This window comes from Podarcis filfolensis (genome assembly GCF_964270895.1).
Source record: "Podarcis filfolensis genome assembly, chromosome: 4".
NCBI classification, from domain to species: domain Eukaryota; kingdom Metazoa; phylum Chordata; class Lepidosauria; order Squamata; family Lacertidae; genus Podarcis; species Podarcis filfolensis.
Window position 1 is genome coordinate 97923827 of NC_139607.1, and position 16581 is coordinate 97940407.

General features: G+C 48.1%; 1 protein-coding gene across 8 annotated transcripts in view; it reads right to left on the reverse strand.

Moving 5' to 3' along the window:
• The window catches only part of C2CD3 (C2 domain containing 3 centriole elongation regulator), a 61531-nt gene that overhangs the window by 16758 nt on the left and 28192 nt on the right, over positions 1–16581 (reverse strand). For 6 of the 8 annotated variants that reach the window (XM_083609399.1, XM_083609404.1, XM_083609402.1 and 3 more), the window contains 12 exons: positions 16110–16296; positions 15100–15272; positions 13875–13998; positions 13383–13651; positions 11837–11926; positions 11069–11689; positions 9411–9710; positions 6701–6839; positions 5432–5496; positions 2468–2673; positions 1964–2094; positions 757–921 (listed from right to left, as the gene is read on the reverse strand). In XM_083609399.1, coding sequence (XP_083465525.1) covers positions 757–921; positions 1964–2094; positions 2468–2673; positions 5432–5496; positions 6701–6839; positions 9411–9710; positions 11069–11689; positions 11837–11926; positions 13383–13651; positions 13875–13998; positions 15100–15272; positions 16110–16296 — 2470 coding nt within the window. The remainder of the gene's footprint in view (positions 1–756; positions 922–1963; positions 2095–2467; positions 2674–5431; positions 5497–6700; positions 6840–9410; positions 9711–11068; positions 11690–11836; positions 11927–13382; positions 13652–13874; positions 13999–15099; positions 15273–16109; positions 16297–16581) is intronic. The other 2 variants (XM_083609403.1, XM_083609398.1) reach the window with 1 other exon arrangement.

Genomic DNA, 16581 nt, shown 5'->3' on the forward strand with positions numbered 1-16581 from the left:
AAGCTGAGGCTCCAATACTTTGGCCACCTCATGAGAAGAGAAGACTCCCTGGAAAAGACCCTGAGGTTAGGAAAGATGGAGGGCCCAAGGAGAAGGGGACGACAGAGGACGAGATGGTTGGATAGTGTTCTCGAAGCTACCAGCATGAGTTTGACCAAACTGCGGGAGGCAGTGGAAGACAGGAGTGCCTGGCGTGCTCTGGTCCATGGGGTCATCTAGAGTCGGGCACGACTAAACGACTAAACAACAACAACATGCCCAGAACCCTTTTGCAATGCCAGGAGTTAGCTCTGGCCCCCCTGGATTCAAAGCAGAGTGCCACCTGCCTTCTCCTTGCCACTGAACAACCAGAGTCAGCTGAAGGGAGATCTGGGGTCAGAGGCACGAGGCCCCTGGATATCGGACAGTGGAGAAAGGATGCAGAAAGGGTGCCTTCTTTGTGGGCTCCTGTAGAGGCATCTGCTTGGCCACTGTGGGAAACAGAAGGCTGGGACTAGACAAGCTTTTGGCCTGACCCAGCTGCAGGCACTCCTGATGTGGAATTCAAAAGCACCAGCTTTCAGCTCCATCAATGACCATCTCACCTGCAACCAGGGAACATCCCAAGCTCCTCCTCTCCACTCTGCAAGCCTGCAAAGCATCTTGCTGTGATTTGGTGCGGAGGGGTGTTTGGGAAGAGCTAGCATATTATTTTCTAACAGAGCTCCTGCTGACACGGAGCGTTTTGCCATCCTGCCACCTGCAATGTGGCTTTACCTGAGAGTTCTGAGAAGGGAAGTGCGGGAGGAATGGGATAGGGAATCCAGCCTTCCCAACTGGGACGTGCTGCTTTCTGCCTGCTGCAGCGACTCGTGGAATCGGCGGATGTTCTTCACGTGCTCTTCATGACGGGGCATCTGGGACCCCAAGGATCCAGTCCTGCTAAAGGAAGAAACGCTGTTAGTGATTCTCTGCTCCATGCTTCACCTTCCGCCACTCTTGCTCAAGGGGCAATAATATCTTTCTCTCCATTTCTGAAGATTCAAACACCTTACGCACAAAATCACAGCCCGGTACACCACACTACTTTCTCTGGAAAAACCATCCCCCTAGTTCCATGCTCAAAATCATTAAGGATCCCCTTCACTTAGAGAGGCCTCCTTTGAAAGCATGCGGATGTCAACACAGGGCTGAACACAGGCAGATCTTTCAGCCTTTTCTTATCAGATCTCTGACTTCTCCTTGTGGTTCTCCTTTGGCCCCTGCCCAGTTTGCTAGTTATTCTTTTGGAACATGGTACACAGGAACTAACCTTGCCGTTGGAAGTGGGTGCAAAGGTAAATACAGTGGTACCTTGGTTCTCAAACTTAATCCGTTCCGGGAGTCTGTTCGACGTCCAAAACCGTTCAACAACCAAGGCGTGGCTTCCGATTGGCTGCAGGAGCTTCCTGCACTCAAGAGGAAACCACGTCGGACGTTTGGCTTCTGAAAAATGTTTGCAGGTCATAACACTTACTTCCGGGTTTGTGGCATTTGGGAGCCGATTTGTTCGTCAACCAAGCCATTCGAGAACCAAGGTACCACTGTAACTATTTAAGGTTTTTTAAGGGGGGGAAATGGGGCAGCGTCCCTCCAGCACTGAAGACATGGAGTGCACAGTCCACAAAACACTAAATAAAATATGTCTAGCTAAACACATAGATTTGGCACCGAGGGGTTGGAGAACAGTTGAGTTCTCAGTCAGCAGTGATGTTACAGGTGCTCTCCAACAGATTCCCGTGGAGCACATGGAAGAGCCATAAATATGCTGAAGGTTGGTGGGAGGCAACAAAATAGTGATGCTTGAGTGCTTTGGGAAGTGCGGCAGCTGCATCGTGGAAGGTATTCTTGGGAATTAATATCTGAAACAATTACATAGTTACTTCCCAGCCCCTCTCATTTTTGTGGGGGGGGGGTGTCATTTGCCCCCCCATGTTCTTCTCACCTCTCCAGACTGGTGGCATCAGTGCCCTTCAATGGGGACTTTAGATGTTCGCTGGTGCCTCTTGTGGAGAAGCTGGGGAATGCAGTGTACAAGTCCTGCGCTTGGAGGGCAAAAGAGCTGGTGGCTGGAATCTGCAACACAACAGAGAGGGAAACTGGAAGGGAGAAATATCTCCTGGGCTGAGCCAACATGCAGCTGCAGCTGCTCTGGAAGCCACAATTTCATTGGAAGGAAAGCTTCCCCTCTAACTTTCCTTCACAGAATGAATGAACAAGCCAGAACATCAAAGGGGATTGTAGATAAAACTACCACAGGCCTCTTGGGTTAGATTTTTAAATTTGTTCATAATATTTGCCCAACACCTGTGTCAAGTTAGTGTGAGAAAGGCCATGTATTATTTCTGACAGCTGCATCCCAAGACCCCTAAGCAGTCAATATGGAATATTTGCAGTAATTCTGTCAGTCCAGAAGTCAGAAACCTGAGAAACTGGGAAATGGACATACTGATGATCCTGAAGATTTGGTCTGGCTTCTTGCCTGTCTTTCTTCTTTGAGATGAGTTATATTTTCGAGGGGGGAAACGGCGACTTTGATCTGCCCCTGACACTGTCCGCTGAAGTCTGTGATGTTGTACCAGCCACAGACTAACTGGAAGCCGGAAAGGAGGGGGGAGAGATCCACAGAGGCAAATCCTATCACCCGTTCAACATCTGTAAAAGAAGAAGAAGAGTTTGGATTTGATACCCCGCTTTATCACTACCCGAAGGAGTCTCAAAGCGGCTCACATTCTCCTTTCCCTTCCTCCCCCACAACAAACACTCTGTGAGGTGAGTGGGGCTGCGAGACTTCAGAGAAGTGTGACTGGCCCAAGGTCACCCAGCAGCTGCATGTGGAGGAGCGGGGAAGCGAACCTGGTTCCCCAGATTACGAGTCTACCGTTCTTAACCACTACACCACACTGGCTCTCATATCAATGGTTGCCTCTCATCTGTAGGGAAAGCAGGGCGGAAAATACACAGGTGTCAGCCAGGAAAACATGGCCAAAAATCACAACTAACTAGCTACAGTAGGTATGTCCACAGTCCCTTTCGGGGGCCTAATCCGGCCTGCCGGTTTAATCTGGCTCAACAACTTCAATCCTAAAAAAAGGTCAACAACCTCTGGTCAGCCCTCACACATGTTCACTTCATCAAATTTGGCCCTCTTTGAAAAAAGTTTGGGCACCCCTGAGCTACAGTATACCTTCTTGTTCTCAGAGTGGCCAACCAGGTGTGCCTGGGAAGCTCACATGGGGAACATGAGTGCAGTCACACTCTTCTCTGATGCCAGAGGTTAAGTACACAGCCATCATGACCAGCAGCCACTGACAACTTTGAATTTGACTCCATGAATTTGTCTGACCCGCTTTTAAAGCCATCCAAGTTGGTGGCCAACACTGCATCTTTAGGTCGCAAATTCCAATACAGTGGTACCTCGGGTTACATACGCTTCAGGTTACAGACTCCGTCAACCCAGAAATAGTACCTCGAGTTAAGAACTTTGCTTCAGCCTGAGAACAGAAATCGTGCTCCGGCGGCACGGCAGCAGCAGGAGGCCCCATTAGCTAAAGTGGTGCTTCAGGTTAAGAACAGTTTCAGGTTAAGAACGGACCTCCAGAACGAATTAAGTTCTTAACCCGAGGTACCACTGTATTAGTTATGCACTGTGCAAAGAAAGTTTTCCTGAATCTTCCACCACTGATCTTCACTGGATGCCCCCGGGCTTGAGCATTATGCAAGCAAGAGAAAACACCTCTATCCACTTTTATCTACATCGTGTATGATTTCACGCACCTCTATCATGCTCCCCCCCTTCACATTTTTTCTAAGCTGAAAGGCATTTTGCACAGTCGCCCACAGCCTTAAGCACACACTCTCTGCGGAGGAAGGCATTCCGAGTGAAATCTTCTTGTGTGGAATTTCACACTGCCCAATATTCTGCCCCTGGCTGTGGCATTCCTTCATGTCCAAGAGGAAAGAGCACAACATCACCACCCCATGATCCTGAGCCTTGCTACTGGTGTTGGGGGAATACACTTCTAAAATACCTGGATAAAAAGGGTGAATAAATATATCCAACATAACCGTCTCTTGGATGGGCAAGGCTTTGGAAAAGAAATCACCTGAGTGCCCCCATGCGGAGAAGGAAACAAACAGGCTCCAAGGCTGTCTGAATGCAGCCCCCAAATTAGGGCTGTTTGTATACTGTACGTTCTTCTATCTCTGCCCATTGCCAGCTGGCCTCTGAATATTCAAGGCCATTGAAAGGAGACTTGCTGCAGTTTTTCTTTGAAACAATCTGTCTGTTTTTCCCCTTCCCTGCACGGATGCCAGTGCAAACAAGAAACAGCCATTCCTTCTGGCAAACACAAAAGTAACCATTGTTTGGATTATCTCCTGCAAGCGGATTTTGGCATTCTGGAGCAAAGCCCCGAGGGAGTTCAAATTCTTTTCTCGAAGCGCACAGACCTGCATGCATTTGCCAGACCCCAATATCTGAGATGAGGCAGAACCTGAGATCGTTGGGAGTGGGAGAACCTGGCAGGAACAGGTGCAATCGTGCGCAAGAGCTGCACATATTAAGGCCGCGGGGAAAGGATGGAGAGCCATGAAGGGAATAAGAGGGCCCTGCCTCATGGGGCATTTGGAGTCACTGTCTTAAGAACTAGAAACTTGATTTGGCTTTGTTTTATTTAAACCAAACTTGGCGGGGAGTGACTGATGAAAATCCCTGCATGCCTATCTCTCGGGTGACAGTTGTGGCCAGGAGCGCATTGCCTAACTTAGCCTGGGTGGGCCCACTCCTGATAAGGGTAGACCTGACCACAGTGACACATGCCTTCCTTGCATTTACCTTTGAAGAGTCTTTGGAAGCAGCAACTACAGTCATACCTCATGTTACGTTTGCTTCAAGATATGTTTCTTCAGGTTGTGTCCTGCGGTGACCCGGAAGCACCGGAAAGGGTTACTTCCGGGTTTCACCGCTCGTGCATGCGCAGAAGTGCCAAATCGCGCTGTGCACCTGTGCAGATACGGCGCTTCAGGTTGCGGGCTTTTCACGTTGCGAACGGGCCTCCGGAACGGATCCTGTTCGCAACCAGAGGTACCACTGTAGTCCTGAATGCGGCAGTGAGGATGCTGTGGGTGCTGGGCTACAGGATCCTACCACTCCTCTCCTGATACCTATTTGCTTCTGGGCACGATGCAAAGCACCCAATAGGTGTGTCTTCTGGATGCATGCAGCACTTCCTTCCTACTTAGAACACATACATGAAAACGGCCTCCCAAGTTAGGTCCAAGCCCTTTACCATTAGTTGAGTTGGAAAGAGCTCATCAGTCCACACAAGTGAAATGCAAAGGCTAACGGTTCCCCTTGGTATAGAGCTTGGGGGTTGTTGGCTATACGGTAACTGCATTTGGAGAATAATACCTGCTTTGTGCCACACTTTAAAGACCAGAGTTTGCTGAGGATCCAACAGAAGCTCTTTGGAGAGTCTGTCAAGAAGAAGAAAAAGTCAGAAATGCACCTTTATCATGGTCGGATGAAACATTGCTGAAATCCAAGTTACTGGTACATATCATATGGAAAACTCTCCCTGAGGCATGAGAACATAGGAACTTAGGAAGCTGCCCGATACTGAGTCAGACCATTGGCCCATCTTGCCTAGCGCTGGCAGCCGCTCTCCAGGGTTTCAGGTATGAGTCTCTGGCAGCCCGGCATGAAGATGCCAGGGATTGGAGCTGGGAGCTTCCGCAGGCAAGGCTATAGCCGCTTCCCAAATACATATGGGGGTATGTGTGAATAGGTAGGCATGGGTGGCAGCAGCAGGGCCCATGCGCCTGAAAACTGGTGTGTACATTTTGACACTTCTGGCTTTTGCTTATAAGGTAAAGGTAAATGACCCCTGGACGGTTAAGTCCAGTCGAAGGTGACTATGGGGTTGCGACGCTCATCTCGCTTTCAGGCTGAGGGAGCCGGCGTTCATCCACAGATATCTTTCTGGGTCATGTGGGCAGCAGGACTAAACCGCTTCCAGTGCAACAGGACACCGTGATGGAAACCAGAGCGAATGGAAACGCCGTTTACCTTCCTGCCACAGCGGTACCTATTTATCTACTTGCACTAGCGTGCTTTCGAACTGCTAGGTTGGCAAGAGCTGGGACAGAGCAACAGGAGCTCACTCTGTCGTGGGAATTCGAACTGCCTACCTTCCGATTGGCAAGCCCAAGAGGCTCAGTACTTTAGACCACAGCGCCACCCACGTCTCCTTATAACCCCTTAATCCTCATCCTTGAGCAAAACTAAACCTAACTTATTCTACCCCCTCCCTATTACTGTCATAGCTGTGGAAAGATTTAGATTGCAAGTTCTTTGGGGCAAAAGATTCTCTCTCTAAAGCACCATTCTGTTGGGTGGTGCTATATATATACTACTGCTCCTAATTGGTACTTGCAGTGCATTTTTGCCTCCTAACGGGAGTGCTCTTGTTCAGGGTTTATCGATTTCCAAAAATTTAAGTACCGCTTGATTGCAAGCACACAAACAAAGAAAAAACCTCAAATGTGTAACATGCATTTCTGTTGCTTTGACTGGAGAAATCCCTCCCTGTGCAGGAAGCCTGCTATTCCAATTGATTGTCTGCATAGCAGATGATGGGGCTTTTGAGATTCCCATTTGTTAAAGGCTCACATTGCATACCTGGTCTGCTGCTGAAAGTCCCAAACAGGTGAGTCGGAATTTTCAACTATTTCCGTGGCAACGGGATTATCGGCATCAGCAGCGACAAAGGACACGTAGCTACTGGGTGCCATGACCCCACGTTCCGTGAGAGGACTCCCTGAAAGACAAGTTGGGCAGATGTTGGTTTGGTCTGAAGTTATGAGAACGGAGGAAACTTCGGGAGGTGCCACGGAATGCAGACTCTCTTCATAACAGCCACAATCTGTGAGGCCAAAGGAAAGGGCACTTCCAGATGGTTCTGGGGGAATGACTCCATGATCCCGGGTTCCTGTGAGCCTGCCAGGCGGGCAAGCACACCCTTGCAACTGGCAATGCGAACGAGAAGCAGGAGGCTGAGGGCACCAAAGCCCCATCGCTCACATGCTCATGCACAGGCCTGTTGGGACAATAAGCAATCTTGGGAGAAGCAGGGCGGTACCCAGCTTGGCTTGGCAGCAGCTAGACTGGTAACTGGCAGTAGCCGCCTGGACCATATAACACCGGTCTTAAAGGATCTTCACTGGCTCCCAGTACATTTCCAAGCACAATTCAAAGTGCTGGTGCTGACCTTGAAAGCCCTAAACGGACTTGGCCCAGGAGACCCAAAGGAGCATCTCCACCCCCATCGCTGCCCGGACGCTGAGGTCCTCCTCCGAGGGTCTTTTGTTGATTCTCTCACTGCGAGATGCGAAGTTACAGGGAACCAGGCAGAGGGCCTTCTTGGTAGTGGCGCCCTCCCTGTGGAATGCCCTTCTTTCAGATGTCAAGCAGATAAAGAATTACAGAAGACACCTGAAGGCAGCCCTGTTTAGGGAAGTTTTTAACGCTTGATGTTTTTATTATGTTTTTAGATATGCTGTAATCCACCCAGAGGGACTGGGGAAACCAGCCAGATAGGAGATGATGATGATGAATGTTCTGGGTGATAGGTCTTTATAAGGCCCACTGTCTTACAGCAAGGGGAAAGTGCAGGGGGAAAGTGCAAATATAGGATTTGCTGAATATTTAGAAACGCTTGCTATATAATACACAAGACAGGCCTTTAGGAACTGCCAAAAAGAAAGCGGCGGAAGAGGAGTGGAAGAAGTTTAAGGATTACTTAAAGAAATACTATAAAATTAATGACAGCTAGAATGATGTTGGGCTTAAAATAAATGGTTACTATTAGTAATGGTTAAGACAGAGAGAATAAGGACGATTAACATAAATCTATAATAAAATAAGGGAAGATTCGCTGAATAATTGTAAGAACTTGGAATACAGAAACGGGAAGCAAGAGGAAGTCGAGGAAGTAAGGTCTAAGAAATTAGGACATGAAATGGTACTTGTTTTTTGTTCTGTTAACGTGTGCGGTTTGTTTTTGTATGTTTTGTTTGTGTTAATATAAAAGCTGTTTAATAAAAAATATTAAAAAAAAAAAAAGGAACTGCCAAAAAGAGACCGAGGGTTCTTTGGTGCAAGAGAACGGACAAATAAAAGCCTCCCCCCCCCCCGATTACTATAATCTCTTTCATGGCTGGAGCAGGACTAGAGCTTACCAGCCCCCCAACTTGGGACTGTTTATCTCAAAAGCATGGGAAGAAGCCTGTGAGAATAGAGATTAGCTAATCGTTTAATTGGCTTGACCTAGTTTGCTCAGCACAAAGTCGCTGCTGTGCATCCGCAGAACAACAAGGTCGCCCTCTGGGAAGAGCCTGGATGCCGTTTCAGAGAAAGAAACAATGTGGAACATGAATCCCAGGAAATTTCCCTGGGAAGGCGCTAATGCAGAGCCCAAGGCTGCCCAAATCAAGATCAGGACAAAGGGCAGGTTGATGGCAGTTCTTTCGAACAGCAAATTCCCTTCCGAACACTTCCGCCCAAGTATCTTTTTGGAGTTTTGCAGTACTTTATGATTATCATAAAGGGATAGGAGCTCATAACAACCTCTGTCTAAAAGGGCTGGGCATAATGCAAGAATTCCATTATGACTACAAGTGGTTAACATGCAAACGTTATTAATTAATTTGCTTGCTTATTTATTTATCCCCCTGTCCTCCAAGCTATTCACCCCAAAATCCTTTCTGAAGCAGCTTATATATAAGATCAATAACGTCAGCAGCAAACACTGAGCTCCTGCTTACAACCTTAGAACCTAAATAGATACTAACAGAAAGAAAAATCATTATTTCACACAGAACTTTCTCCTTAACGAAGACTTATTACACTGTGAATAATTTCCTGGGAGCAGACTGCACCTTTTCATTTTAAAAATGCACACACTGGGAACAGTTCTTAGGATGAACCGGATGGGCTCATGTAACAGATTAGTTGTTTATGCTGTTTCCAACGTTTAATTGTCAAGTCACCCTGATAATGGGTGGAATTCAACTAATGTGTCCCGTAAGCAGAAGCACAGTGTAGGGACCTCCACTCATGCAATGGGGTGGTTTTCCTTAACTCTCCTCCCTCTGACACTGGCTCGGGGTGGGATAAACTCTGGAGCAGTGCAGGGAGAGGAGAGGGGGGAATCATTTTGTCTGGAAAACGGAAATGTTTGGCTTGACAAAACAACCACCTTGTTCAATTCCTCCTGGTGTTTTTAAGGGTGAATATAAACCTAAGCAAACAAGTAACAACAGAAGACCGCCTTTACGTCCCATTTGCGGGATTCCAACCTAGACCCCAGGGAGCCCAGAGTTTTACTCACCTTTTAAGCTCAGGTGCATGGCTCTTTCCACAAGGATGCTGACGGCAAATGTCTGCTCGTGACCCACTGTGTGGGGAGACTCCTTGGATGGTTTCTCGCTGAGGGTTTCCACAACGGAGGTCTGATCAGGTTTCAGATCTTGCTCAGGCTCCTTCCGTCTTTCCTCGTGGTCACTGACGCCACTGCTGCCCTCTTCGGAAACATCAGGTTTGGAGGGGCTTTTGGGAGCCGCCACAATGCGGACTCGCACGGCGGCTCCCAACAAGTTTGAAGAATTGCGCCGGAACAAGGGGAAGACACCTGCAATGATGGGAGAAGGCACATTTCAAGAAGCAGAAGAGAGGTTGGGGGCCAAGTGCCTGGTTCTGTAATCTCTGAGATCTTGCTGGTATTAAAAACTCTCCCGGAGGACCTTAAGGTCCATAAATAGCAACACCTTAGAGGTCCTGGGCCCTAAGGAAGCTAGATTAGCCTCAACCAGAGCCAGGGCCTTTTCAACGCTGGCTCCGGCCTGGTGGAACGCTCTGCCTCATGGGACCAGGGCCCTGCAGGATCTGATTTCTTTCTGCAGGGCCTGTAAGACAGAGTTCTTCCACCTGGCCTTCGGCTTGGAATCAATTTGATTCCCTCCCCCCTCTTCTTTTTTCCTTTCCCCTCTGTGATGGAACTCCTATTTGGGGACTTCCTTGGCTTTTTTCCTGGCCCATGTAGGACCAGTCTGCAAAGTTAGCCTTGGTGAAGACTTGATGTTTTCATCCCCCAAAAAGTTTCTGATTTGAGTTTCCATTGAAATGAGGCTGTATTTTAATATTGTATTTTATTCTTGCTTTTAAGTTGTATTTCAATCAATTTGTTTTATATCAGGTGTTAGCCACCCTGAGCCCGGTCTTGGCTGGGGAGGGCTGGGTATAAATAAAATTATTTATTATTATTATTATTATTATTATTATTATTATTATTATTATTGTCACAAAGAGTCAGACATGACTAAACAACAATTATTATTTAATTCATTCATTTGTTGCCTCCCACTCCTGCTCAGGCAGAAAAGTGTGGGCAGCTTCCGTTTCCACCTAGGCTAGAGCCAGCCATCCCTGTTGGCCACCAGCACCAGGTGATTGGAAGTACAGTGGTACGTCGGGTTACATACGCTTCAGGTTACAGACTCCGCTAACCCAGAAATAGTACCTCGGGTTAAGAACTTTGCTTCAGGATGAGAACAGAAATTGTGCTCTGGCGGCGCGGCAGCAGCGGGAGGCCCCATTAGCTAAAGTGGTGCTTCAGGTTAAGAACAGTTTCAGGTTAAGAACGGACCTCCAGAACGAATTAAGTACTTAACCCGAGGTACCACTGTATGTGACTCTGAACATGGGAAGTTATTTCCTGCGTCCAATGGACAGCGCTAGACCTCTCCTCCAATAAATTGTCCCCATACCTTTTGAAAACCATCTGAAGCGGCAGCCATCACCACATCTGTTGGTAGCAAACTCCATATGGTAAGTGGGCGTAGCATAAATATGCCAATAGGGGCACAGCTGTTACAATCTTTGCTTGGTGATGGGGTTAAAAAGGAGGATGCAAAGACTACGGTTTGGATGGTAATTGATGGATTGAGCCCCAAATCTGCCCAACGTTTTTTAAGCTGCTAGTGAACATACCACTAACTGTCCTTTTCCCCCTTGAGCTCTCCCCAAGAGCGGCAAGGTCCACGTAGGCCGACCCAATCAGTCGATCGGTATCCAGCGGCCTCTCGGTGTTGCTCTCGTTCCCATAGGTTCGCCATGCCTGGACCTCCAGCCTCTCTTCCTTGAAGTACCACAGTAAGGCTTGGCTCAACGGCAGATCCATTTCTTTGCTTTTCTTGAAGCTCACGGTCACATGCTTCTGGTCTTCGGCTAATTTGGGCCTCCTAAGAGACGTCCACGTGGCTTCTTGGTCATACAGCTTATAGCGGAGGTAGCAATGGACGTTTTTGTTTAAGTGCGTCTCTCCTGCAAGTAACACACACTGCACTGGCAGCCACAGCCGAGGGATGGAAATGGCCACGGCTGCAGTGTTTGGAGTAGGCTGGCATTCGCTCTCACTGTCGTCTTGCTCAGCGCTGGCTTCCTTCAAATTCCAGCCTAAAAGTTTAGCCGCATCCAGGACACGCTGCCGGTCCCCAGGATGGGCAAAGGTGACAGAAAGCTCCAGGCCTCCAACTACGGTTTGCAGGATGTTTGCACAATGAGCAGGCACAAAATCCTCCGGCAGAGTTATTGGGAACCAGCCTCGAATACCTTTCACAGAGCACACAGGAAAAGAGTGTCATTATCACCTTTCAATGGAAAGTGGGCGTGGGGGAGCAGAACATTTCATTTACTGAGCACCTCCCTATCAGAAAGCGACTCTGTTACGTACACCAAAGGTAACGCAGGTATCTTTACCTGATCTTCTGTTCAACAGGTCTCTGGTTGGAATCTTGGCAGTTCCCAGGAGGTAATCCCGCGAAGCCTGGGTTTTTGTTCCGTATGGTGCTGTAAGATCAAAATGAAGGACATAGCATAAATATGAAATAAATAAAAAATCATGGTTCATACATCCAGAATGTATTCAAAATGGTCGAGTGTAGAAAAGGTGCAAGGGAAAAGCAATTCTTGCGCTACTGGCAATTTCCTTATTTTAGGATGGATCTATAAGATCGGATATGTGTGGGCAAAAATTGTCCTTCCTACAGCTGGGAGTTCTTTGAATCCTCTTTCATGTGGCTTCCTGTCTTTCCTCTCCTGCATACATAGTTGCTTAGGGACACAGGTGGTGCTGTGGTTTAAACAGCTGTGGTCGGCGGTTCAAATTCGTGCGATGGGGTGAGCTCCCGTTGCTCTATCCCAGCTTCTGCCAACCTAGCAGTTTGAAAGCACACCAGTGCAAGAAGATAAACAGGTACCACTGCGGCGGGAAGGTAAACGGCGTTTCCGTGTGTTCTGGCTTCCGTCACGGTGTTCCATTGCACCAGAAGTGGTTTAGTCATGTTGGCCACATGATCCAGAAAGCTGTCTGTGGACAAACGCCAGCTCCCTCGGCCTGAAGTGAGATGAGCACCGCAACCCCACAGTCGCCTTTGACTGGACTTAATCGTCCAGGGGTCCTTTACCTGACATAGTTGCTTATTTATGTGAAATGATTTCAGTTGTTATCCCTTGGAACTGGGCATGTTTGCCGCAGTTAACTGTGGGGCAATTCTTTGGGGCAATTCTCTATGCTCAGTGGTTGGTTGTTCTGTGAAGGGTAATTCCCTGTTCTGTCATTGGGTGATAATCTACCACTGCTTCCTCATTCTTGGTGTACAAAGCCTAATGACTGGCAACCTAGTTAGATGAGTGGCATATAAATAATACAAATAATAATACAAATAATAATAATAATAATAATGATGATGATGATGATGATGTCATCACCACCACAACCATCATGGCCTCCATTTCATCAGAACACAAACTCAAAAGCATGAAAGGAGCTCAAGTGATTTAGTCTAGGAAAGCTACATACAAATCCAGGAAATGAAGCACATATTGATCCCTTTGTAATAGAAATAGAGGGCCCCCAGTAAATGGACTGTTTGCTGGCTATAAGCTTGAAGGCAATCACTGGACTGGTCCCAAAGGCTGCCAGCTGCTGACTGTTTAAAGCCAATGTGTTGTGCTTTAAAAATACAGTAGAATATGGCAGCTGGGTGGCTAGAAAGAGCTGGTGCTTGCTGCCAGAGCACCATCTAAGCCCTGGAAATGTCTCTTGCACAAATTTGATGGAAGTTGATGGATGCTGTGCAAAAGAGCAGGAGGGAGTGTTGGGTGGGTTTGCTACCTAAGGGATCCTCCATTGGTAGCTCGTTGGGTCCACTCCCCTTGCCCACCCAGCTCAGAGTGATGGCATGATGCAGGTTCTGTCATTGGCACAGCAAAAGTATGAGCTGCCCCCGTGTATTTTACATACCTGAGTCCAGGCTCTTGTGAAAGACGGAAAAGACTATCTCTGAAATCTGCAACAGCTCCCCCAGGGAACAGGCTTCTCCACTGCTTCTCTGGACCACGAGGTTGCACGGGAACTCTGTGTGGTGCTCGAAATCTGGGCAGAAAGTGCGAGCCACGGCTCGGGTGTTGCGCCTCTCTGATTCGGGGAGGAAGGGCAGGTGCACGGAGACGTAAGCGTTCACTCCAACTTCTGCACTGCATTGGAGTGAAGGGTTCTTTTCTGCCACGGCTCTTAACAAAGATAAGAAAATATCCCAGAGACGCATATAAGGAGCGATTACAAAAAAATTAGACAGGCAAGCACATGGGTTTGTGTTGATTGTGCGTTGCCGTATTTAATAGGGGCAGGAAAGCAGGATGGCTGCCCTTATACAAACTATCTGGACCATCTAGCCTAGGGCAGTCAGCTCTGAGTGGCAGCAGCAGTCAACACTCTCTTGGGCTGTGCGCTTACCTGGCTGCTGCCTGCAAACCGGCTGCAAAGTGTATCTTAACAGAAATAGAAACTGCTTGAGCTGCCAGGATGCCTTCCGTCGCTTTCAGGGAGCGCCTGTATTTTACACTCACATCAAGAAAACCTGGGGGAAAGGGGAGGAAAAAGGAATACATATTTAAGCTTTCCGTTGCTAAAAGGTCTGCACGTGGCTGATGTGACAAGAAGTCATAGCTGAAGACGTTTCTGAAAACAGACACTCTGGTCCTTCTCGTCAACCACATGAAGGTTAATACTTGGAAGCATCTAAGGAAGGTAGAAAGGGGACACAGGTGGCGCTGTGGTCTAAACCACAGAGCCTAGAGTTTGCCGATCAGAAGGTCGGTGGTTTGAATCCGAGCGATGGGGTGAGCTCCCGTTGTTCGGTCCCAGCTCCTGCCAACCTAGCAGTTTGAAAGCACGTCAAGTGCAAGTAGATAAATAGGTACCGCTCCGACGGGAAGGTAAACGGCGTTTCCGTGCGCTGCTCTGGTTCGCCAGAAGCGGCTTGGTCATGCTGGCCACATGACCCGGAAGCTGTCTGCGGACAAACGCCGGCTCCCTCGGCCAATAAAGCGAGATGACCCCAGAGTCGGTCACGACGACCTAATGGTCAGGGGTCCCTTTACCTTACCTTTACTTTTAAGGAAGGTAGAAACAGAATGATATGGTGGATAGAATGCAAGATGCCCTTTCTTAGCCTCAGGGTGGGTCCTGACATTATAAGGCAAACACAAGGTTCCCCAATACCATGTTTGCCTTCTAATTCCAAAGTGTGTGTGTGTGTGGTAGTGGTGGTGGGGGATTTCAGGAGAGGCTGTATAACTAATTGGTCCTTCTTGCACCAATTCTCTCAACCCCTCTACCCCGGGCCTGTTTCCCCCCTTCCCCAGATAGCTAAAATAACCAAAATTAGCTCAGCTGTGAGAAAAAAATGGAGGTCAAGAGAAAGACGAAGCCTTCCTGCCCCCACTTGATGTACCTTACACATACAAACACACCCCACCCCTGTTTTACTGTTAATCTCCAAACCTGTCTGCTAATATAAGAAGTTCTGCCCTGTGTCACCTGTAAAATAGGACCTCCAGTACAGGATCACCAGGAAGGTGAAGCTCATTTAAAGTCCTGAAAAATTATGCCTTGTACCTTCAGTACAGTAAAACCTGACCAAAGTCCAGATTTGCTCTGGGCCAATGTCTTCTGTTACCTGAGGAGCGGGGATGGGGTTCCCCTGCACTCTCAGTCCTTGGGATTAAGGGTAGACTGAAGGTCTGGATGCCCACGTCCTCTCGGTACTGCATGGTCACCATGGCACACAGGCGGGAAAGCGGCAAGGTCCCCCTGGCTACCATCTGGTCTCGGACGTTAGGGTAGTAATACCTACAAGAAGAGATGAAACGGAAGTAAACATTAGGGGTAAACCCTTCTGAATGCAAAGAGGCCCAACAGCCCCAGTCAGAGGAAGTTGGTTTATGCCAGGTCATCCTCCTTGTCCATCTAAAGCAAGGCTGCCTGCTCCGACTGGCAACCGCTCTCCAGGGTCTCATCACCTGGCCCAGTTGCATGCAAACTCTTAAGGTTTTGTTACAGGATCAAAGAAATGAGTCTGAAAGGGATAATTCTGAGAGTGAAGAGATCAAGTACAGAGGGCTCAATTCTTTTAGAACTTTCTGTGCCCCGCTTTGAGGAGAATCCTTCGCATGGTCATCCAATAATAATAATAATAATAATAATAATAATAATAATAATAATAATAATAATAATATATTATTTATACCCCGCCTATCTGGCTGGGTTTCGCCAGCCACTCTGGGCGGCTTCCAACAAAACACTAAAATACAATAACCTATTGAACATTAAAAGCTTCCCTAAACAGGGCTGCCTTTAGATGTCTTCTAAAAGTTTGGTAGTTATTTTTCTCTTTGACATCTGGTGGGAGGACGTTCCACAGGGTGGGCGCCACCACCAAGAAGGCCCTCTGCCTAGTTCCCTGTAGCTTGGCTTCTCGCAGCAAGGGAACCGCCAGAAGGCCCTCGGAGCTGGACCTCAGTGTTCGGGCAGAACGATGGAGGTGGAGACGCTCCTTCAGGTCTACTGGGCCAAGGCCTAACCACGGCTTGATGCCAGCAGAAAGGAGAGGGTGGGTGTTTGCCTTGGCTGCGAGTGCTGCTATGTAGGGGGAATTGTAGGGATGGTGAGGGACGCCAGAAGAAATACCTGCACCAGATTTCAAACTGGATCCCTCCGCCGCCTCCTCCTAAGCCCTGGGCAGAGAAAGAGCTGAGCAGCAGCCTTTGCACAGGGACATCAGCAGGTACCATCAAGGAGTGATGACGCTCGTCGCCAAAGTTGGGGTCGGGGACGCACAAGGTGGTTGTTGAGCGGAAAGGCTTTAACACAAGGCCTGAGGAGGTAAAGCAAAGCCAGAAAAGACCTGTGATGCAAGGGACAAGGACCCATGTGCCACCCAAGCCACTAGCCAAGAGGACCCAAGGCTGCTCCTAAGGCCGTCATTCACATTAGGCCTGTCTTTGGGCATTCATATTGGGTCCTAGCTTATTTCAATAATAATAATAATAATAATAATAATAATAATAATAATAATAATAATGTAAAGGTAAAGGGACCGCTGACCATTAGGTCCAGTCGTGACCGACCCTGGGGTTGAGGCGCTCATCTCGCTTTACTG